This window comes from Pinus tabuliformis, chromosome 7 (assembly GCF_031772625.1).
Source record: "Pinus tabuliformis cultivar Carrire ecotype Pingquan chromosome 7, CPIR1, whole genome shotgun sequence".
NCBI lineage: Eukaryota > Viridiplantae > Streptophyta > Pinopsida > Pinales > Pinaceae > Pinus > Pinus tabuliformis.
This window is the reverse complement of record NC_142293.1, coordinates 266,180,070-266,205,276: the sequence shown is the minus strand read 5'-3', so window position 1 is coordinate 266,205,276 and position 25,207 is coordinate 266,180,070. Positions and strand designations below refer to the sequence as shown.

Sequence of the window (25,207 nt, the reverse complement as noted above, 5' to 3'; positions counted from 1 at the left end):
TAAGACCATATTTTGGACTCCATGTGCTGCACATTGCATAGACCTCATGCTTGAGGATATAGGCAAGGTGGAGTGGGTAAAAAACACTGTAGAGCATGCCAAGTGCATTACAAAATACATTTACAACCACTCATGGGTATTGAGCCTAATGAGGAAACACACTGGAGGCAAAGAGCTTGTTAGGCCTGCAATTACGAGATTTGCAACTCACTTCCTCACGTTGCAATGTCTCAATGGTCAACATAGAAACTTGCAGAAAATGTTTTCCTCTGATGAATGGTCTGAATCTCGGTGGGCTCGTAGACCAGATGGAAAAGACACCAAAAAGAAAGTGTTAGACACTTATTTTTGGAAAAGGTCTGTAGAGCTTGTGAAAATTACCGAGCCCCTTGTTAAGGTGCTAAGGTTGGTGGATGGGGAAAGATTGGCCATGGGCTACATTTATGAAGCTATGGATCAGGCAAAGGAGCAGATACGGGCAGCTTACAATGACAGGTTAGCTAAATATGGCCGTATATGGGAGATCATTGATAACAGATGGAACAATCAACTCCATCGTCCTATACATGCAACCGGGTATTTTTTGAACCCAAGGTATCACTATAAAAATCGGCTAGGAGATCAGCATGATGGGGAGGTCAGAGCTGGATTGATTGATTGCTTGGAGCGCATGGTCCCTAACCATGTAGACCAGTTGGATATACATAGACAGCTTACTATTTTCAATCAAGCAAGTGGTACTTTTGGCAAAAACTTGGCAAAGATGGCAAGAGATGTGGACCAACCAGGTAAGCAATTCCAATTTCCATTTTGTTTTTCATTTCAAGTTAAAATTGTTTACGTTCTTTACAATTCAAATTATAAACTAAGTTACTAATTATTGTCTTTTTCTTTGCAGCACATTGGTGGGAGTCATTTGGTGGCCAGTGTCCTCAATTGCAAAGGTTTGCAATTAGAGTCCTCAGTCAAACTTGCAGTGCTTCAGGTTGTGAGCGCAATTGGTCTGTTTTTGAGCGCATACACACGAAGAAGAGAAACCGTTTGGAACAAAAACGGTTAAATGATCTTGTTTTTGTGCAATACAACCTTCGACTGAGGAGGAACCAAATGATGAGCAAATCACCTGATCTAGATCCCATTGTGTTGGACGATATTGATCCAACATCAGAATGGGTGGAGGAGACTGAAGATCCTGTGTTTGAGGCTGATTTTGATATCGACATGGCTTTAGCGGAGGATGAGGCAGATTATGTGGCGGCATCAGAACCAGGATCAGTAGCGGCATCAAGGAAAGGCAAGGAACCAATGGAAGGCACTAGTCGTGCAGGTCGACAAACTCGTGCTTCCATTAGGTCCACTTCTATTGTCATTGGTGGCATTGATACTGATGTTGCAGATGAGGCAGAGGCATCCTCAGACTCTGAACCAGATGATGTCTATGTAGCTCCTGATGATGATCATGTGTCTAGTAGTGGTGATGGACTTGATGATTGATCATGTGTACACTGTAGACTTGTAGTAGGCCAATGGCCTCATAGCTTGCAGCATTGTTTTTGGACTTTATAGGCCATTTAGAGCCTCATTTCTTATGTATTTTGCTATTTTGTCGATGATATGTATTGCACTCGGTGCCATTTTGATATATTCACCTTTGCATGGTATATAAATGAGCAAACTTTGCATATTTTGTCTCTATTGGCTTGGAATCATGGTTTTACATCTTAAAAATAGTTTTGTTTCATTAAAAATTAATTATTTAATGTATTTTTTAAAAACCGGTTCGTTTAGACCAAACCAGTCCCGGTTAGACCGGTTTCGGTCGGTAAACCGGTTCATTAGGTGGACCGGTTCGGTCACCGGTTCCGGTTTTAAAAACACTGATAAGACCCTTCCAGGCAAAATATATCTTGTACAAGAATTTAGTGTCTAGAAAGTCTTGGAAACCTCTAAAGTACAAGTTGGCCCTGGAAGCTTCAATTCAACCTAAAGGAGGGAATTTGTTAAAATTGGCAACTAGGGCCAAACTCCATGTGGGTCATATTATTTATGGCAGCTGATATTTTTATTGGATCCCTCTCATTGAGAGGTGTAGGATTGATCTAAAGATCATCCGATTCCGATAAGTATTTATGAAGTTATGAATTTATTTATGTTATGGACAAATTGTTAAGTTGGCCAACAACTTATTTAGGCTCAGAAGCCCAATAGTCATGTCTATTCAACCTCTACGTTTTAGTATAAATAGAAGAGGACTTCAAGTCATTTCTACACACACTTGGATCTCTTCCTCTCTCTACTTGTCTTTGGGTTTTAGTAGGAGGAAAGATCCTAAGGAATAGCCAGAAAAGTTGGAACTACCGGAAACGCCGGAATTGTCGGAAAAACTAGAAAAGCCAGAAAAGTCAGAACTGCCAGAAAAGCCGGAACTGCCGGAAAAGCTGGAAAAGCCGGAACTGCCGGAAACGCCGGAAAAGCTGGAACTGCCAGAAAAGCCGGAAAAGCCGGAAATACCGAAAAAGTCGGAAAAGTTGGAAAAGCCAGAAATGCAAGAAATGCTGGAACTGTTGGAACTACCAGAAAAGTCGGAACTGCTGGAAAAGCCAAAACTACCGGGAACTACCGAAACAGCAGCAGCATCTCTGTCTCCGAAGGAAGGCAGCATGATGTGTGAGATCATGGGCAGCATAATAAGCAGCATGATGATATGAGCATGGGCAGCATAATGATGCATGATGATATAAGCATGGGCACCATAATGATGAATGAGATCATGAGCATGGGAACTTGATGATGAATAAGACCATGGAAGATGCAGCATGATGAGCAACATGCAGATGAGAGCAGCGCAGTCATCAAGGTTCAACACATGTGAATACAGCAAGGTGTCACACGGTAATGTGTAGCAAATAGACGAGATGCAGCACTACGATAGGTGAACGAGTCACCTTAGAGAATCAGTTGAAGCAATATGTCTTCAATTGATCTCATGACGATATCAAAAGTCAAAGTGATTAACTTCTATTGTAAATGTACTATCTCTCTCACTTTCTTTGTTGAACTTTGAAGAACATAAAAGAAGAATTAATCAAGGGTTTCCCCACATTGTGGGGTTTGTCCCTGGCTAGCACCACATCTTGTGTCCTCTTGTCTTGGCTTGTCTTCTGCAATTTATATTTATGTTCTATCTGCAGTTTACTTTATGCTGATGTGATTGCTAATGTGGAAAAGAAATTGAAATAAATTGCTCTAGCATAGAACATACCTAAAATTAACAGAATTCAACCCCTTGGAAAGACTATATAAAGGAGCAGTTCGACCTCATTTGGCACTCATTCATAAACAAGTTCAATCTCTCTTGAGAAGGTTCAATCTTAAGCTAGAAGAGGCAAGGAATGAGGCGTGAAGGTCTAGAAAGCAAAAGAAGTCAAAGAAAACTCATTTCTCGGCTCCATCTCTTCCACACGTGCGAAATTCTAGGGATTTTGCAGCTACAAAGGAAGCCAAAATTGCAAGTCCGAATTGCATAAGAACAAGTTGCAGTATCAACGTGCTAGAAAAGAATATACTCTATCTTGACATTATTGACCTTGGGAGGATATGTCTTGCTCAAGGAAGAACTCAAGAAGTAGTTGGATTAGGCTTTTTGCAGCACCTACAAGGCCGAAATTGCAAGACAATGTTGCAAGATTAAATTGCAAGGCAGAAGTTGTGGTCAAAGTTGCAGCAAGAAGTTGGTTCTCTTGGAGGGGCTTACTTGGTACTTGGAGGACTTGGTCTGGGGTTTGGGTCTTTGTTGTCTCATATGAAGCAGATTCTATAAGGAAAGAAGAGTTTATGGGTTTTCCCCTTGTAGGGGGTTTACCCTAGCTTGGAGCCTAACTTTTGTGTCCACTGTCTTTATTATTTCACTCTTGATATTTGTTTGATGAAGAATATCTATTAAAGAAACACAAGAAGAATAATAAAGTTCACAAACAAGTATCAAGGTTAAGGAAAATTGGAATTAATTGTTGCCGCATTGCATCTTACAACATGGTATCAAAGCTAAGGTGAACAAGAAGGTCGCTGAAAGGATCATCTTGTGGACATAAGAAGGATTTGCTAAAGGGAAAAGCAAGACATATTGATCTAGAAGAAGGGTCTCATCAGAAGAAAGTTTGAAGAAGAAGACTACCAGAAGGTTGTCATTCTTTCTTGATAAAAGGATCTAGTTGAAGGCTCTTTGCTAGACCTCCCTGAAGGAAGCATCAAAGGATTTTGATATCATCACTTTTGGAAGCCATCATTGAAGTCTCTTTGAAGATCTTGGAAACCTCAAGATAGTTGGAGACAACATTAGAAAAGGGAAGACTCTTGATCATCAAGTAAATATCATATTGTTTACTGTGAAAATTCCTTGACATACAGCAACTGGAAATATTTCTTCTAACTGATAAATTAGTTATTCAGTTTATTTTGTTTACAGCAAAATAACGAATTATTCACACTGTAATTTCTTCACCATAAAAATTAACTGCGGAAGCAAAAATAGGAACTAAGAAATGCTAGCACACACACGAAAATATTGACACCATTATTTTTGGACCAATGTCCCAAAAAAAACCAATGTGGGAGGGTTTATTTTATTATCCAACAGTGAATTCTGAGTACAACCTTTGGAAGCCCAACTGGCTATCCAATCAGTAAGAATCTGACAAAAATATTTAGAGAGAAAATTCTCTCCCTTCACAAGCAAACCCCGGTCTCTATCTCCATCTAAAAATTGGTCGTCCAACCCTTGCGCACTGCGCAAGACATTTCTGCTTCTAGTGATCCACGCAACTATGCTAGGAAAACCCGCGTGATCCTCGTGGTTGTATTGGGAAAACACGCGCGACCCTAACTGCAACCCATCACAAAAATCATCACAACCCATGCGGTTGTTCTGGGCTAGCTTCACTGTGGAATATTTATGCCTCTCTAGAACTAGAAATCTTCCTCTAAATCATTGTCTTTGCTCTCTAACACTTGCTACTCAATCTTTGACTCGATCTCTCTTGCTAATCACCTACAATGGAGTATCGAACTATCTAGATCACTAAGTATCTGCAATGTGTGCTCCATCTACCTATCGACCGCTTCTTACAATCTCCAATTGGGACTCCAACGACTAAGATTAAATCTTAATCAATGGTTGAGATTATCTCTAAGTCGATCTATGTGAGTTTCTAGATAATTCACACCTTTCTCAATTAATTCCTATTAATTAACCACTTTTCCTAAGTTAGACTTAGGAAATTTTTAATTACAGCCAATTAATTTAATTGAGCCATCTCTACGTGGAATTTCCAGAAATGATTTCTGGGTTTTGGAGAACTCCTGTGTTTTAGCTTCTCCACAAAGTTTTGAGACCAGAACACCATCCAATGCTACAAAAACTAACACTCTCTCTTAGCAAGGAAGGTGCTCTCTCCAACTAGTGTTGAACAACTATCACAACACTCTATCTTTGTAAAATCCTCCAACCAAGTTATTGATGTTTGACAACTGTAGCAGCGTACCACTGTCCACCAACCATTGCGCTAACTCTGATTCATCTGCCATTGACTATGGTTGAACCAAGCTGCATTTGTGTTGCTGCTAACGCTGCACTGTACGTCTTGTATTGCTGCCAACTTTGTATCTACACTGCAACTCCCTCTCAACTATTGGTGTTGCTACTGCAACTAAGAAGAATCCAAAATAATGAATCAATTATCTTTGTGCTACAACTGTCTCCTAAGTCTCTGACTATTACTAGCTTTTGCACTGTCTACTAAGAAATTTGTGTTGTTGTTGACTTTGCACTGAGCCTCCTGCTCTGTTGTCAACAATGCTTTGTGCTCCTTAGCATTTGACTGCCACTAGTCTGTGACTGTCACTCTGGAACTAACTGCAACAACTGACACTGATCCTCATGCTACTAAATACTATGGACCCTTGTAGCAAGATAATGATCCATGAGGAAGACACCCTTTGATGCACACCTCAATGGACCCTGCCCAAATATCTACACAGCTCTAGGACTAAAGTTCCATATCGCCCCACTTCACCCCTGGAGGTATAGCTGCAAACATGGCAAAATCTGATTTACTCATACTACTATTGCTACTGCTTTGTTGATGCTTTTGTATTGTTGTTGTAATTGCTGCAATAATGAGTCTAATCTCCCCAGATCCTAAAGTACTAACTTCCATAGGGCTTCTCTCTTTGAGTCTCGATTTCCCTATGGGAAATCTCTCTGCTCCCTCTTGGCAACTCGCACTATCCTCCTATATTGGATCTTGGACTGCGTAGCTCTGCACTAAGAATCTTTACTAGCTAGAACTGCACATGCATCCTACAACTGGGGAATTTGCATTGCTCGTGTCACTACAACTAGTTCTACAACTATCTCTAGAGTATTGACTGCAACTAGCGTATGCAGTAGTCATCTGAATCACTGACTGCACCTGCCGACACTGAACCTGCTACTATGATACTGTGGGCCCTTGTAGCAAGGGTGATGATCCTGTTGCAACAACTGGAACTGATCTAACTTATCTCCTTGTTGCTTTTGAATTGGATCCTGCCCATCCGACACTCTAGAGCTTCATACTCCTCCTCCTAAATTTGGTGCCCAACTATCTCTTTTCAAGCCCAGTCCCTGGATGGGACACTTCTTCACTTTGCAAGTCGCACTAAATAACTCATACTTCCTTCGGCACTTATCCCCAGTAACTAGAAGTTGATCTACTACCCAGATTTGCATTCTGGCTCACTCGTATGGCCTTTTCTAGCAATCTCGTACGACCATCTCTGCAAAGCTGCAAAATTTGCAAAACTCAGAAAGTAGAAAAATAAACTGAAATCTCCTCCCTTTCTTGCTTGGTTGCCTGCTCTGCTACTCGCACTATGAGGATTCCATGATTGGATTGCAACAACTGGAAATTATTCTTCTAATTGTTAATTAATTTTAATAATTTATTTGCTACGACAAATACTGAATAAATCACACTGCAACCTTCACAGATAAAATACTGCAGAAGGAAAATAGCACTAAAATCTGTGAAAATCTAGCACACAAACAATAAAAATGACACCATTATTTTTGGACAATCGTCCCCGTAAAAACCCAACATGGAAAAATCGGTGCAACAAATGAGCGTTTTATTATTATGCAGCAGTGAGAAATTTTCAGTACAATAATCTGGATGCCAAATCTGGAAATCCTACAGAGAAAAATACTGGCAAAATTCTAGTGAGGAATTTTCCTCACCCCATAGACAAATTTGGGCTCTAACTGCAGCTCCAAGTGAGCCGTCCAAATTGCCTCTATGCTGGCCTACGTCACCCTAGCGCAGTGTCTACCACGCTCAACCTAAATCAGTTGCTTCTGTAGCCGTCATGTCTGGCACTGGCTGAGAAACTATCTCTCTGGCCTTCTGGAACCCTTTCCTGCCTCTGGAACTGAAACTCGGCTTCTCCCTAGCTAAATCGAACTTCCCTCTAGAAACTCAGCTTCTCCCTCACTGTGGTACTTTTGCCTCTCTGTAAATGCAGTTGCTAGATCTGGAAATCTTCCTCTAGCCTCACTGTCTTTGCCCCTCACTATCTCTGCTTCAATCTCTGGCTCTCCAACAACTGTTGCTTCTCTCTGGAAATCGATCTACAAAGGAAATCAAACTTCGGGTGTTCTGGTGTGTTTTCTCCAAGTGCCCATCGACTTCCTCTTATAATCCATTGTTGGAGCACCAACAGCCAAGATTAAAACTTAATCAATGGCTAGGATCATCTTGGATCTGATCCGTGTGAGTTTCTAGATGATTCACACCTTGACATAATTAACCATATTCCCTAAGTTTAGACTTAGGAAATATTTAAAAACTAGTTAATAATCTAATTAATCCATCTCGAGGAGGAATTTCCAAAAACAATTTCTGGGTTTTGGAGATCTCATGTATTCTAGCCTCTCCACCAAATTTTGTGGCTAGAACGCATCCGATGCTACAGAAACTAACACTCCCTCTTAGCGAGGATTGTGTTCTCTCTCTAGTGTTGCACATCTTGTCGCAACACCCTGTCTCTATATCACCTCTATCATGCTATTGATGTCTGGCTATACTGCCCACCAACCACTGCGCAACTATTATGAATATAATTCATAACAAATAAAATAAATATAGATAATGTAAACCATAAATAATCGAATAAAGATTATGTTAAATAGTCATAAGTTAAGTGAAAAGGCATGTCTAAAAGACATGCTTGGTCACGGAAGGACACCTGCCTAAGTATATACGCGGGTCCTCATTGTAACATTCAACATCACTTGTACATTTTTATATATAATAAATTATTATTACAAAATACCTTTTGTGTATTTAACATTTAAAGTCAACAATCTATAAGTTGTGTCGCTTCAGTGGTATCAGAGCCATGTCGCACAATATAACCATGCGAGTCTTTGAATGTTGTTCGCTGCACAATATGCCATTAGATTCAAGTCCTAAATTCATGGAGCAATTTAATACAATTCAAGAAGCATTTCAACATTTAAAAAAATAATCATTTGCAGAAGTTAAAGCATGTCGAAAGGAAATCAATAATAAGGAAGATAATAGTGACAGTGAAGAAACGAAACAAGGTGAAGGAGGAGAAGCAGATTGTGATCAAAATGATGATAATGAAAATGATGTAGATGAGGACTATGCAGATCAAGATGATGATCCAGATGAAGATGATATGGGTGAGGACTATATTGAAAAACAATAAGATGAACAATATCATAGCAATGAGGAAGATGCTAAAGTAGACATTGATGATGATGAAGAGGAAAATGTGGAAGAAGAAAATGAAGATAAACTTGATCATAATGAAAAAAATCTACATGAAGATGAAGATGATCTCAACAAAGATTGTGATGAGGAGGAAGATAGAAAAAACCATAATGATGATGAGGTTGTTGCTATTATATCTGAAGAAAAAACAAAACATCTATCAGTAGAGGCAGCAAGGGCGATTGACAGGAAAATTCAATTTCCTAATGAAGAGGCTCGTTTTGCCACATCTCAAACAAGTACTAAGTTTTGTGACAAGGGCTTATTTTTTTCAAATGGTATTGAAGAGAAGAAATATGTTGTAAATACCAGAGACAAATGCAAATTTGAATTTACAGTTCAATGGACATAATTCCTCTACAGGTGTAGGAAGAAAATCTGGTAACACATTTCAAAGCAACAACCTTCAGATTTTTTGCATGTATTTCATGATAGGTGATGAAGCACTACCTCCAGATATGTATGACCCAACAGGGTTGAGTCCAAGAGGAAGTTTATTCAATCAAATCAGCCATGAAAACCTATCCGACAATGAGCACAGCCATTCTCAAAACCCCGACAATGGCAAGGTACAGTTCGACAGAAATTATATTCATCCTTACCAAGAAGAGTACTCTCAAAGTGAAGACTGATCTCAGATCCTAAACAAGGACCATATACTAGACTATGTTAATTCACTTGTTCGTTGGATTGTATGTGATATTCGGATCCCTCAAGATTCCAAAACCATTTGGAAATGTATAAGTGTTCTTCGCCTCCATTGTGAGAATAGTCCCACCAACACATCCCTGTTGCATTCTATGAAGGGATTCGACATGCTTATGGGGGTGCTGGGCAAGTATTTTAACATGAGAGGGATTAGAGACCAACATGGTATAGATGAAAGCCAACCAACCCTAAAAATTGTGCCGAGAGATAGTTAAGCTGGCAAAGATTTAAGGGTTTGGCCCAGACAGACCATTATCGTGACTTTTCGAGCCGTCATGTGGTATCATGCGTGCGATTTACTTTATGGACAAAGACTCGGGAACCAAAGGCGATATCAACCCATGGGATGTAGAACTTTTGAATGTGGATGTTCGCACTCTGATGCAACTTGGACAGGCTGCCCAGCATCGGGATATAGCAATGCTTTTCAACTTGGTCTGTGGAACTATCGCAGGTGTAGTTTCCAAGTGGGAAACGGTCGAAGCAATGCAAGAGATGTTGATCATTGAAAATGACCACTCTCCTAAAAGCATGGAACCTGCTAACTGGAATAGTGTTGAATGTCGAATATGGTTGCCTATGTACAAGCACGACAAAATTCGACAGAGTCCAGGCCGCAATTCCTATGCATCAAATGGTGCCATAGTTGGAGATCGTCACCAATTGACTGGTCTGGTCTGACACTTCGCTCCCTCAACATTGTTTGTCATTGGACAGCTGACAGCTTCTGACAAGGGTCCGTTTACGTCTGCCTTCTATTTTTGTTTGTTGTGGGTTAATCGATCAATCGATCAGATCAAAGCAACATGGGTCCTGTTCTAACTACCATTGTTATTCGAGGCGACGACAACTCCATGGTCAAATGACAACCTGATTCAATTCGATTTTCATATACCTAACACAACAACTTATATAGTTAGTATTACTATACTACTATGTAATTACATAATAATAATAATAAATTAATTATATAATTAAGTTAATTTAATTATTATATATTACCTAATTTATAAAAATCCCAAGATAATCTTACCAACCGGCGACGTCGAATTACATGCCGAAATGACCTAGCAATATGAAGAAAAGTGTCAGTAATAAGCTTTGAGGACAAAGTTTTTCGAAGAAGAAGGCACTGTTATGAATATAATTCATAACAAATAAAATAAATATAGATAATGTAAATAATATATAATCGAATAAAGATTATGTTAAATAGTCATTAAGTTAAGTGAAAAGGCATGTCTAAAAGACATGCCCAGTCACAGAAGGACACCTGCCTAAGTATATATGTGGGTCCTCATTGTAACATTCAATATCACTTGTACATTTGTATATATAATAAATTATTATTACAAAATACCTTTTGTGTATTTAACATTTAAAGTCAACAAGCTATAAGTTTTGTTGCTCCAACAACTCTGATGTTGCATTTGTGCTGCTGCAGACACTACTATGCTACTACCAACTCTACATCTGCACTGCAACTCTCTCTCATATGTTGTTGCAACTGCAACTACTGCAACTGAAAAGCATCCAAAATACCGAATCAACTATGTTTAGTATGATACATCTGTCTCTATAGTCTCTAACTGCTACTAGCATTTACACTGTCACTAAAGACTCTGCGTCACTGCTAACTTTGCACTAAGCCACCTACTCTATTGTCAACATTGCATTGTGCTCCTCAGCATTTCACTACTACTAGTCTGCAACTGTCACTCTGGTACTGACTACACCAACTGCCACTGATCCATCCTGCTACTGAATATTGTGGGCCCATGTAGCTAAGTAATAAACTATGAGGTGGATTCCTCAAGAACCTTGCCCAATCTCTGTAGCTCTTCGGGGCTACAACTCCAAGTCACCCCACCTCACTCCTGGAGGTATGGTTATTGTTGGAATTTCTATGTCTGACCCATTAGAAACCCTTCATGTACTTTATTGATTTATTCCTACCTACTTGTTCTGTTAATTAACAAGTTATTTACCATGTAAATACTGGAAATAAATACAAGTACATGCTCAACACATTACAGATCATCAACTGAAGGAAACAGAAACAAGCACAGAAGTGACACTGTTGTTTATGGACTAATGTCCCCGGAAAAACCTAATGCGGGAAAACCGGTGCAGCTATTTGAGGGTTTGATTTATTAAGCAGTTTCAGATTACAATCTGGGTGCCAAATCCGACTCACCCAATAGACAAAAATCTCGGCAATAGTACCTCTGTACTCGGAAGCAGATGTTCCGGCTGAAACCCCGGATAAATACTCCGGCAGCTTCACAGCTCCAATCTGCCCCACGAAACCCCAGCATCAGCCTCTCTCTGGCCCAGTGTTAGCCCAACGTCACTCTGGCTTGGCCTGCGTCAGCCTCTAGAGGCACTGCGTTAGCCCTCTGGCCCTCTGTGTCACCCACGCTAGCCCTCTGAGGCACTGAGCAGCTCTTGGCTAGCTCTGCATGAGCCCTGGATGGCTCTGCGTGAACCCTTCGCTGCTTCTGCATCCCTCTCTCCGGCTACTGCGTTGATCCTCCCAGTGCTATCTCTGCCTCTCTGCTTCTGTATTCACTGCCCCTCAGCTACAACTCTGATAACTCTCTCCACTCTCTCAGCAAACCCAGCCCCAGAAAGTCAAAATCTTGATCAACTCGGTGTGTCCTCCAAGTGACCCTCAAGCCTCCTCTTATACTTTTCTCTTTGACAAATCAACAGTTGAGATTAAGTCCCTTATCAATGGCTAAGATTATATCTGGCTTGATCCATGTCTTTTGGACCATTCTAACACAGTTTTATATTAATTCACATTAATATTTTATTTTCCCTAAGTTTAGACTTAGGAACTCCATTAATTATTTTAATATCTCCCAAACTGTTTAGAATCTTCCCAAACCATTTCTAGGTATTATAGATCTCATGTGCCTTAGCCTCTCCACCAATTTTCGTGGCTAGAGCACATTCGATGCTACCCCAAATCAACACTCCCTCTTAGCGAGAACTGTACTCTAGTAATACTCCTCACTGAGCATCACTCTAATCATCCGGCATTAGTCCCTATGCTGATGCTAGGCCTACTGCCCAACATTCTCTGCATTGTTGCATCCTATATTGCTACCCATGGCCCTGCCACTGCCACTGTTGCATCCATACTGCAACTCCCTCTACATTCGTGCTGTTGCTCATGGCCCTGCCATTGCAGCATTTGCACTGCAACCCCTCTCATCATGCTGCATCGTGCTGCCCATAGCACTACCACTACTAACTGCACAGATCATCAACTAAAGGAAATAGAAACAAGCACACAAGTGACACCGTTGTTTTTGGACTAATGTTCCCAGAAAAACCCAATGCAGGAAAACTAGTGTAGCTATCTGAGGGTTTGATTTATTAAGCAGTTTCAGAATACAATCTGGGTGCCAAATCCGACTCACCCAACAGAGAAAAATCTCGGCAGTAGTACCTCTCTACTCGAAAGCATCTGTTCCGGCTGAAACCCCGGATAAACACTCCGGCAGCTTCACAGCTCCAATCTGCCCCACGAAACCCCAGCATCAGCCTCTCTTTGGCCCAACGTTAGCCCAACGTCACTCTGGCTTGGCCTGCGTCAGCCTCTGGAGGAATTGCGTCAGCCCTCTGGCCCTATAAGGCACTGCGCATCTCCTGGATGGCTCTGCGTGAACCCTTGGCTGCTTTTGTATCCCTCTCTCCGGCTACTACGCTGATCCTCCCGATGTTATCTCTGCCTCTCTGCTTCTATATACACTGCCCCTCAGCTGCAACTCTGATCACTCTCTCAACTTTCTCAGCAAACCCGGCCTTAGAAAGTCGAAACCTTGATCAACTTGGTGTGTTCTCCAAGTGACCCTCAAGCCTCCTCTTATACTTTTCTCACTGACAAATCAACGTCCAAGATTAAGTCCCTAATCAACAACTAAGAATAGATCTGGCTTGATCCATGTCTTTTGGACCATTCTAACACAGTTTTATATTAATTCACATTAATATTTTATTTTCCCTAAGTTTAGACTTAGGGACTCCATTAATTATTTTAATATCTCCCAAACTGTTTAGAATCTGCTCAAACCCTTTCTAAGTATTGGAGATCTCATGTGCCTTAGCCTCTCCACCAATTGTTGTGGCTAGAGCACATCCAATGCTACCCCAAATCAACAGTTGCCATCATCATGAAGTCTTCCTCCAACCTAGAGGATAACCTATCTATCTCAACATGTGTTGTTGTCCGGTCCTACTTCTCCTACTTCTCCTTCTTTTCTAGAGGACGCTGGGTACTACAGTGGCCAAACTCCCCACCCCTAAAGCACTTGATCTTACATATGTCCTTCTTCTTTCTCTGCTCCCCTTGCCCTTGACTAAGACCCTTTGATGCGAGGGCCACATTCTCCTCCTCCTTCACCACCTTCGGTCTGTTGCTATTGCTGCCACTGATGGAGATCTTTAACAGAGCTCGCCTCAACTCCTGCTGCAAATCGGCCCACGTCTTGTCCCAGTCTGGTAGTTTGTCTCTCCTCAATATACTTTGGACAAAAACTTCCCACTCCTCAGAGACACTATTTAGTACCAATCTCACTAGCTTTGTTGGTTGAGGTGCTGCTCCAACAGCTACAAGTTGGTCTCGAAACACCTGAATCCCAGTGAGGAAGGGATTTATGCCTTCCCCTTTCTGCATCTCAGCTTTTCTTCAAGGAACATCTTTCGCTGCTCGAAAGCACCCTGATATAGCATGGAGAGAGCATCCCACATCTCTTTGTCAGTATCCTTGCCAGTTATGTGTGAGACAATATGGTCCCGAAGTCCATCCAGGATCAACCTCTTTACTCGTGCCATCTCCTTTTTGTATTTCTTCAGCTGATTCACATCCTTGGAACTGCCACAACACTGTCTATGTAGAGCTTCAGGCCATATTCATCCAACAGGAAGGACATTGTTGGATGGACATCTTGGCCTTCCAAATGACATAGTTGGAGGAGCCCTCCAACCTATCCTAGTCTCTAAAGTATTGTTGTCGCCGTCTCAAAAACTGTCGAGAAATCCCTCTTTCCCTCTACTTGCCTGTTGCTCTGCTACTTGCACTCCCTTCTGGAATGCACAAATTTGCTAGTTACGACTGCCAATCTGCTTGGAAAAAATTGAGCTTCTGAGACTCAAAAGTTCCCTAAGAAAAATTTTCGCTCTGCTATGTGTGCTTTTCTCTTCCACCTGACACTGATTCTGCGGCTGCAAAACTCTCTGCATCTAACCAAGGAATTTTCTCAGCGAAAATCCGAACTACAACTACTCCCTTTGACTACTGGCATCACTAGCCCGGGCAATTCGACTTTTCTGCAACCCTGCAACTGAAAATGCAATTTTCTACCCCAACAACTCGGCCTACATATCAAGGAACTGTGTTGCCTCAAGAATTTCGGCCTGCTACTCCCTTTGAGCAGCGAAATTCTCTTCTCTGCTTCTGAACTTCCCAACTAATCACTCATGTTTTGACACTATGTGAAAATTTCATCTATTGGAATCCTATTGCAGCAACTAGAAATTATTCTTCTAATTATTAATTAATTTTAACAATGTATTTGCTATGGCAAATACTGAATAAATTGCACTGCAACCTTCACAAATGAAATACTGTGGAAGAAAAATAGTGTTGGAATCTGAGAAAATCTAGCACACACACAATAACAACGACATCATTATTTTTGGACAGTTGTCCCCAGAAAAACCCAACATGGGAAAACGGGTGCAGCAAATGAGGGTTTTATTATCATGCAACAATGAGAAATTCTAAGTACAATAATCTAGATGACAAATCTAGCAATCCTACAGAGAAAAATACTGGCAAAATTCTAGTGAGGAATTTTCCCCAACCCACAGAAAAATTCAGGCTCTCACTGTAGCTCCAAGTGAGTTGTCTAAACTGCCTCTGCGTTGGCTTGCATCACCCTAGCACAATATCTGCCACGCTTAGCCTGAATCAGTTGCTCCTGTAGCAGTCATGTCTGCCATTGGCTGAGGAACTGTCTCCCCGACCTTTTGGAACCCATTCCTGGCCTCTGGAACTGAAACTCGACTTCTCTCAAGCTAAATTGAACTGCCCTCTAAAGGCTTCTGCACAACCCCCACATCAGCGTCACTGTGGTACTTCTGCCTCTCAACAAATGCACTCATTGGATCTGGAAATCTTCCTCCCGCCTCATTGTCTCTGTCGCTCACTGTCTTTGCCTTGATCTCTATCTCTCCAGCAACTGTTGCTGCTCTCTAGAAATCGATTTGCCAAGGAAATCAAACTTCTGGTGTTCTAATGTGCCTTCTCCAAGTTCCCATCCACTTCCTTTTATAATCCACTATTGGAGCACCAACGACCAAGATTAAAACTTAATCAATGGCTAAGATCATCTTGGAGTCGATCCATGTGAGTTTCCAAATGATTCACACCTTGACTTAATTAATTCCGATTAATTAACCATATTTCCTAAGTTTAGACTTAGGAAATATTTAAAGACTAGTTAATAATCTAATTAAGCCATCTCTAGGTGGAATTTCCAGAAACGATTTTTGGGTTTTGAAAATCTCATGTATTCTAGCCTCTCCACCAAATTTTGTGGCTAAAACACATTTGATGCTACAAAAACTAATACGCACTCCCTCCTGGAGTGAGAAAATCTACCTACTGCTACTACCTTTCGAACCTGGAAATATTTGATTTCTGAACTAGAAACCCTCTGAGAGAAATTTCTTTTGTGTGTGCACTTTCTCTTCCACCTGACAATGAATCTGCTCTAGCAAACTACTGTAAACCCTTTGTGCCCAGATAAGAATATTTGTTATGCGAAAATCTGAATTGTTGCTCCCTACGCTGCACTCATGGTTGTCCAACCCGTACTCGCGCGACCTGCATGGTTGTACAGGGAAATCTTGTAAGGCTCTCATAGTTGTCATGAGCTAACCCGTGTGACCCTTTGAAAAAATCATACTACAACTCCCTCCGAACCTGCGAATTTTTCCCTTTGCCTCTGAGCTTCTTGTCCATCAAATATGCTCTGATACCATGTGAAAATTCCTTGAAATGCAGCAATTAGAAATATTTCTTCTAACTGATAAATTAATTATACAGTTTTTTTGTTTATAACAAAATATTCACACTGCAATTTCTTCACCATAAAAATTAACTACGGAAGAAAAAATAGGAACTGAGAAATGCTAACACACACGCGATAACGTTGACACCATTATTTTTGGACAAATGTCCCCGGAAAAAACCAATGTGGGAGAAATGGTGCAGCAGTTGAGGGTTTATTTTATTATGCAATATTGAACTTTGAGTACAACCTTTGGAAGCTCAGTTGGCTATCTAATCAGCAAGAATCTAACAAATATATTTGGAGAGAAAATTCTCTCCCTCCACAAGCAAACCACGGCCTCTGTCTCACTCTGAAAACTGGTCATCCAATCCCTGCACAGGTGGTTTCTGATTCTGGCGATCCGTATAGCTGTACTAGGAAAACCCACGCGATCCTTGTGGTTGTACTGGGAAAACCCACACGGCCCTAACTGCGACCTCTTAGAAAAATTTGCACGACCCTTGCAGTTGTTCTGGGCTAGCTTCACCATGGAATATTTTTGCCTCTTTGGAACTCGAAATCTTCCTTCAGATCATTATCTCTACCCCTCTAACACTTGCTATTAAATCTCCGACTACATCCCTCCTACTAATCGCCTACACTGGAGTATCGAACTGTCTAGATCATTGAGTATCTGCAATGTGTGTTCTCCATCTACCCATCAACCTCTTCTTATAATCTCTAGTTGGGACTCCAATGGCCAAGATTAAATCTTAATTAATGGTTGAGATTATCTCTAAGTCAAGCCGTGTGAGTTTCTAGATAAATCACACCTTCCTCAATTAATTCCTATTAATTAACCACGTTTCCTAAGTTAGACTTAGGAAATTTTTAATTATGGTCAATTAATTTAATTGGGCCATCTCTAGGTGGAATTTCCATAAACGATTTTTGGATTTTGGAGAACTCCTGAGTTTTAGCCTCTCCACAAAATTTTGAGACTAAAACACCATCTGATGCTACAAAAACTAACATTACTCTATGTCTGAATCTAAAAGTCATATGGGTTATTTCTGCAAGGAAAGCAATAAACTTGTTGGCTCATCAAATTACCTGGCATGGAAGAAAAGGATTAACCTAGCACTTACAGAATATGAAGTAATGGAATATGTTACTAGTGATATTACTTAACCTAGCAAAGACAAGACCCAAGAACTAGCAAAGTACAAGAAAGGAGAAGTAAGGGCACAAAGAATCATTGTTGAATCATTTGAAAACTTTTAAGGCTTTGTATGACAAGCTAGTGAATTTTTACTCTGTAAGTACATTAGGACGAAAGATGTCTTTGAGGAATAAGCTATATAGAATGAAGAAATCAAAGAATGAGGACATGGCATCCTTTCTAATGAAGATCCCTCAATTAATAGATCACTTGCAGGGACTTGGAGAGGCAATTTCTTATTCGGAAATGACCATTTGTGTACTAAACGCGTTGCCACCAGAATGGAATAGCTTTGCAACAAGCATCTACTCTAAGAAAGACTCTAACTCCTTTTGATGAGTTGTGGGCTCAATGCATCTTGGAAGAAACTACAATCAACGCAAAGGATGACATTGGATCAGATGAACTGCCTCAAGCGTTTATAGCTCAAGTCAAGAAGTTGAAGAAGGGAAAGTTTGGAAAGTACAAGAAGAAAGATATGTCCAAGGTTCAATGCTTTAAGTGCAATGTGTATGGACACTTTAAGAGGGATTGTCCAAACCAACTGCTATCACCCTAAAATCTTTGTCTCTAAGCTTTGGAAAGTTGCCTTGTTTCTAGTCATAGTCTTATAATTTTTTAGTCATCTCATCACAATTAGTGTCATTCTCATTTACAAACCCTTCTTCTAGTCATGGTGTTAAAGGGTCTCTAGGTCATTTCATGCTTTAAGGGTTAGGTCATAAGGTTAGAAGTCGTTTAAGATCATATCTCTTTTCCAAATAATGTTTGACAGCCTCATTCCATGTTTTAGAAGTCTTACCAGGTGTTTATAAGTCATATCTCACATCATTTTGGAGAAATTTTGAAAGTAGCTACGAAATCACTGAACTAGGAGTTTTCGTAGCGCGCTACGAAACCCCTGTAGCAGCCTGTTTTAGTAGAAAAACTGTTTTTACTAGTTAACTTCCAAAAGCTTTCCTGAGCAGCCGAGAACTTAATTTTGCAAACTGAAAGAGGCTTTTCTTCCTAACATGCTGCACTACATAAACCTCTTTCAGTTTTTTCAAATCCATTCTGAGGTGGGAGAAATTTATGGTTAAACTTGCGTTACGAAACTGCTGAAAGTCAGGCTTTGTCTTCTGGTTTTAGCAGTCTTTTTCAAGATCTGTTTCTGGTTACAAGAAGATGTATTTTGGAATTCTGAGGGAGGTTTCTCTTCATAAACTCTCCAGATACAATAACCTATCTCACTTTATTCATAAGTGTTTTCAGTTGGGAGATACTAAGCTTTCATTGAGACCCTACTTTCAGAAAACGGATTTTTCCTGTTTGCCACGTGTTTTTCAAGGACAATTTCTGGACAGCTGGAGAAATGTTTTAAAAAACCAGGAGAGGTTTTTGTTCTGGACAACATGGGCTACAAAAACCTCCTTCAGTTTCGTAAAATGTGTCATGGATGAAGAGATAAAGGCTCTGTCCCACGTGCCAATTTTCAAGGATCTAAACCTAAAAACAGGGAAACATGTTCCCTAATTTCTAGGGTTTGTCATCAGCAGTTGGGTGACCACGTGGGAGGCTTCATCAAATTCGACTTCATGAGGTTGCAGCTGTCAAAGAATGCTTTAAATGCTTATATAAGGTTGTTGTAATCATAATAAGGAGTTACACTCCTAGTTGTATTAGGTCACTAGCACTCCTAGTTAACAGCTAGTTCTAATTAATGGTTTGTTTTATGGTTAGAATAGGTGTCACTGATGGCAAATTCGAATTCTCTTGATGAGGGATGATGGAATCCTAATTGTAAATGCTTTATATAGAGCAAGAGGTCGAATTAGCAAAGGGTTGGAAAATGTTAGAGGAAAAGACTACTTTTGTAAATGATATGCAGGGATTGATATATACAGAAGCAGTGGGACTTTTCTGAAGCTGAGATTCTTAGTGTACTTCAGTGAGCTTCATCTTTTATCTTTGAAATGCTTTACTTCCATAGTCTTAATGCTTACTTCTCAGGATTCATGAAGGATTTTTTATGTTCAGAATATGTGATGTTGTCCTTTCCTTAATTCTTGTAGTGGTATGGATGTATAATCACTCAGAATTCACTGAATGTGCTCTGACTTCCTGTATACATTCATAAACTGTGTGGTCCCATATGAGTTTATGTTCTGAATGTTTAAATGCTGAATGCCCTGACTTCCATGTAGGTATTAAACTTTGATCTATCACTTTGAATTCTTCCCTTTTGAATACCTTGATGTATCATTACTCAGAATTCATGCCCACATGCTCTGACTCCTATGAACTTCAAGTTATTGAGACTTTCTTGAATGTGTCACTCTTTCATTGAAGTATATACAAGCCTCAGTTTTATAAGAAGAGCTATTTGTTATCCTCATCTCTGTCACTGACTCCATAGCCCAATGGTAGCAAGTCTCCATCTTCCAATCTACAAACATATAAAATCACAAACCATAGAGTTAGCCATCTATCCATATCTTTAATCAATATCATTAACCCTTTGAGAGAGCCCTCTCAGGCTAAGGAGGCTAAGCCTTAGCTAAAAGATTGGTTTGAAATAGTTACACTGAGATAGTCTGATCAGCAGCCTATCAGGGTCCTATTTTGGTGATAACACCAACAGAACAACAAAAGAAAGGAAAGAAGTGAGGCTCATGTAGCTGAGGAAATGGGAGAACCTGAGAAGAAGTCGAAGAAAGATGTAAAATATCTTTTAAAGGAGGCATCCTGTCTGTCAAGTTCTTTATGGTTGGTCTTTCCTTTAGAATAGTATGAATTGTCGTTTACTATAGATGAGTCTCGATTTTGTATATCATCATAAAGAAAAACATGTGATAGTAACATATTGAGAGTCTACTTAAGTGAATTGCTTTGTAGAAACCATCTAGTCTTTGAAGATAGATAGATAGACCATTTTGCATATCGTTCATCGAGGCATTATCTAACATTATGTTAAAGGCAGTCATCTTGTTTAGGTGGATCATCATGAGCCTGTAAGAACCATCATTTTGGAAGGTTCTTGGGAGATGCATTATGACAAGGTTAGTATACATTCCATATAGTATGGAAACAATACTTTTAAAAAGGATGAAGGAATGCAATGGGTCAGGTTGCAGATATATAGCTAGATGATGGAATAAGAAGCATAGGAATACATATTGAAAGTGACTTGCGGATAAGATTTATATGTGCAGAATCTTGTAACATGCTTTGTATGGTTATGTAATGTTTAACAGGGAAGAATTTGACTTACTCAAGGATAAATAAAGAATTAATACTTTCTCTAGATTATGTAATGATTAATATCCAGTATAATCTCTGAAAGAAAGTTCTAACTTGGTAATCAAGTTCGATCCATTGTTGCCTTGCATTCTTAATCTAAATTATAAGAACCTAGAATTTCAATAGGATGAATCCATTATAACTTAGATAGCACATAACACAAATTGAGTGTTGAAGTTTCTAAGTTTACTTAATTTAGAAACCCTTCATGCACTTTTCCTGATTTATTCCTACCTACTTGTTAATTTTTCTTTAACAAGTTATTTACAAAGTAAATATTGAAAATAAACACTAGTGCATGCTCAACATATTACAGATCAGCAACTAAAATAAACAAGAACAAACACACCACATGACACCATTATTTTTGGACCAATGTCCCCAGAAAAACCCAATGCAAGAAAACTGGTGCAGTGATCTGAGGGTTTTCTTATTAAGCAATATCAGAGTATAATCTGGGTTCCATAACTGGCCTATCCCATAGAGAATTTCCTTAGCATCTATACCTCACAGTTTCAGAGAAATCTCCTAGCTGAAACCCCGGAAAACCCTTCCGGCAGCTCCTCAGCACAAAACTGCTCCTGCAACCCCAGTGTTTGCTCAATTTGGATAGTGTCAGTGCCACTCTGTCTCACGCTGGCCTTGCGTCATCCTTTATTGGCCTACGTTAGCCCTGGGCGCCTCTGCGTCAACTACGCTGGCCCCTCTAGTGCTCTGCGCAGCACTTGGCTACCTCTGCATCACCCTCCTTGGCTGCTGTGCTACTCTCTCAACACAATCTTTGCCTTCTTTGTTCCTCTGTACTCAATGCCCCTCAGCTACTCTCCCGATCACTGATTCTATCTCTCTTAGCAAACCCCGCTCTAGAGAATAGAATCATTGATCATCTGGTGTGTTCTCCAAGTGACCCTCAAGCCTCTTCTTATATTTTCCTATTGACATCTCAATGTTCGAGATTAAGTCCCTAATCAATGGCTAAGATTTGATTTGGCTTGATCCATGTCTTTTGGACCACTCTAACACAGATTCATATTAATACACATTAATATTTTATTTTAATATTAATTATTAAAAATATTAAGTATTTTAATATCTCCTGATCTGTTTAGAATCTGCCCAAACCCTTTCTAGGTATTGGAGATCTCATGTGCCCCAACCTCTCCACCAAATTTCGTGCCTAGAGCACATCCGATGCTACCACAAATCAATAGTCTCTCTTAGCGAGGACTATGCTCTGGCAATACTCCTCACTGAGTATTACTCTGATCATCCGACATCAACACCTGTGTTGGTGTTAGGCCTTCCTGCCCAACATCCTCTGCATTGCTGCACCCTATACTGTTGCCCATGGTTCTACCACTGCCACTGCTGCATCTGTACGACAGCTCTCTCTGCATTCGTGTTGCTGCTAGCCCTTCCTCCCAACACTGCATCTGCACTGCAACTCCCTCTGCATCTATGCTACTGCTGGTCCTTCCTCCCTGCATTGCACCTCCTCTCATCATGTTTCATCGTGCTGCCCACTGCTGCACTGCAACTCAGTTACTAAGAAGTAAGTCACTAATCTCCCAACTAACCTCCCTGTTGGGCTAGAAACACCCTTTGATGCTGAAGCTCCCTTTGCTGCTGACAAGTGCTCCCTCTCTGACCTCTGCGTAGATGTAACAACTCCCTACAACTCGCACCGTTGCACACCTCTCTATGCCTTCCTGCACTGGTACAACACTCCTGTGCCTCTCGCACTGTTGTAGCCTGCTAGCTCTGCGTTGTCTTAGGACTCTTGCACTGTAGCTCTCTCTGCTGCTACATCTGCATCTGTCTCTACCCACTCAACCAGTCCTGCTACTCCTCGTCGGAGCTCCCGTAGCAAGGTCTAATCCAAGAGGTTGGGTACCTCGAGGATCCTGCCCCTCATCGCCTATAGTCCACCTGACTACAGCTCGATGTCTCCCCACTTCCGCTCAAGTGGTGCGTGTGCACTCATGGCATAGTCATCGTCTGTCAAAACTTCCTTCTCTACCTGTGTTGGCACTGCCTTAGTCTTGGAAGACTCTCCCTTACTCTTCTTCCTTGGGCACTAGGTCGCATAGTGACCCATCTCCCCACAGTGGAAGCACTTGATCTTGGAGAGATCTTTCTTCTTCCGCTTCTCCTGCTTTCGCTCAGATGCTAGGGCCACATCCTCCTTCTCCTGCTTGACCTTGATCCCTTTGTTGATGCTACGAATCTTTGATTGTTGTTTGATCTCGTCTTGGCAAAGAGCTTCCCACATCTCGTCCCAAGGTAGGAGAGTCCCTCTGCCTAGGATGCTCTAGACAAACACTTCCCACTCTTCTGAGACAACATTCAGGGTTGTCCTCACCATAAGCCCCTGATCCGGTGTCGCTCCAATAGCAGTCAACTGATCTCGAATCTCATTCAGTCCTCTGAGGAAGGAGTCAATCGTTTGACCCTTCTTCATCTGATACGACCTCATCTGGTTCTCAAGTAGCATTCTTCTCTGCACAGAAGTATGCTGCTACAGGTTCTTGAGAGCCTCCCACATTTCAACTATCGTTTCCTTCTCGGCTATATGTGGTACCACATGATCCTTGACCCCGTCAAGGATAATTCACTTGGCACTCGCCGTCGCCTCTTTGTACTTATCATTATCATTGGGGTCGACTGGGATAGCTATAACCTTCAAGGCGAAGTTCTTGACACGATTCCTGTCAAGCACTGATAAGATTCTCGCCTTCCAGACTGCGAAGTTCGATGCTTCGTCCAGTCTATCCTGTTCTCTTACCCCGTGTAGTGCCATGACGCTCCTCTACTTCCCTCCTGGAAGTTCTCTGTTCGACTCCTCTAAGTCTCTACCTCCCATCTGGAAGTTCTCTTTTAGACTCCCTCTAAGTCCTTATTTCCTTCCTATAAATCCCTCTGCCACTTGTCGAGATGCCCCTTACTCTGATCGTCTTGTGCAACTGCACTACTGATCCAGGTTCCTCGGCTAGAAATCCTTGGTAACAACTCCTCTAGCCCTGCTCTGTCAGGTACTCTTCTGACTACAGTACCTCACCAGCTCCACTCTGCAATATTCATGCAACCTTCTAGTCCCCAACAACTGACTCTCTGTGAACTGCGTCAGCCCTTCTCTACCTCATGTTGGCTCTGCGTCACCCTGGATGGGTCTGCGTCAGCCGCGGGATGCCCTGCATCAACCCTTTGGCCCTCTGCGTCAACAACACTGGCCTCTCTGAGGCTCCGCACAGTTCTCGGCTTCTTCTGCATGGCTCTAGTTGGCTCTGCGTCATACTTCCTTGGCTTCTACGCTGCTAGAAACAACTTCTGTCACCTCGGGACAGCTGTTTTTTGCTGTTATTGCTTTGCTCGACTGATGTCTCTTAGTCCTCCTGTGATCTACAATTACGCTCTGATACCATGTTGAAGTTTCTAAGTTTACTTAATTTAGAAACCCTTCCTGCACTTTTCCTGATTTATTCCTACCTACTTGTTAATTTTTCTTTAACAAGTTATTTACAAAGTAAACACTGAAAATAAACACCAGTGCATGCTCAACATATTACAGATCAGCAACTAAAAGAAACAAGAACAAACACACTGTTGACCACTATGTGTCAACGACCTATAGCAGTACACCCCCTTTTTTTGCAAAAGAGATAGCGTTTGATCAACGTGTCCGTGTTGTTCGACTATCATCATCAGCCTGATCATGTTATATTGTAAACCCTTTCTGCATGTGTAAATTGTAAATAATCTCGGCAGATCCCTGTGGTGTATGTAGTTGCCTAGGTAAACCTAATTTTTTATGACAACCTACATTCCGAAAGGTTTTTGTCTCACCAATCCATGGTCGGCAGAGTTTTCTTTCAGCCTTACCCCAAAGCTAGAATGAATTTTGTCACCAGAATGTTAGGGGAGTCTAGTGTGCCAGATCGAGTCTATGTAAAAGTGATTTGGGAATAATCCTAACTATTTGGTTAGGCTATTTTATTACAAATTGCTTGATCTGCTAGATTATATTTGTGTCGCAGAACTAGGTAGTCTGCGAGAGTCTTGTTCAAATGGGTTTTTCCCCTTGAGATGTA

General features: G+C 40.9%; 2 protein-coding genes across 2 annotated transcripts in view; one reads left to right on the top strand and one right to left on the bottom strand.

Annotated features, from left to right (window-relative positions):
• The window catches only part of LOC149246888 (uncharacterized), a 300,905-nt gene that overhangs the window by 19,993 nt on the left and 255,705 nt on the right, over nucleotides 1–25,207 (bottom strand). The window lies entirely within an intron of this gene.
• On the top strand, nucleotides 260–1,736 carry LOC149246890 (uncharacterized). The gene is made up of 2 exons (XM_089457534.1): nucleotides 260–788; nucleotides 899–1,736. Exons 1-2 carry the CDS (start codon nucleotides 260–262, stop codon nucleotides 1,492–1,494), a joined length of 1,125 nt encoding a protein of 374 aa, XP_089313660.1. The 3' UTR covers nucleotides 1,495–1,736.

Bases quoted from the DNA above. Each gene is read 5' to 3' on its own strand.
- LOC149246890 (XM_089457534.1), top strand. From the start codon at position 260: ATGTTTTCCTCTGATGAATGGTCTGAATCTCGGTGGGCTCGTAGACCA. The intron at 789-898 runs GTAAGCAATTCC...TTTTCTTTGCAG, and splicing joins AAGAGATGTGGACCAACCAG to CACATTGGTGGGAGTCATTT.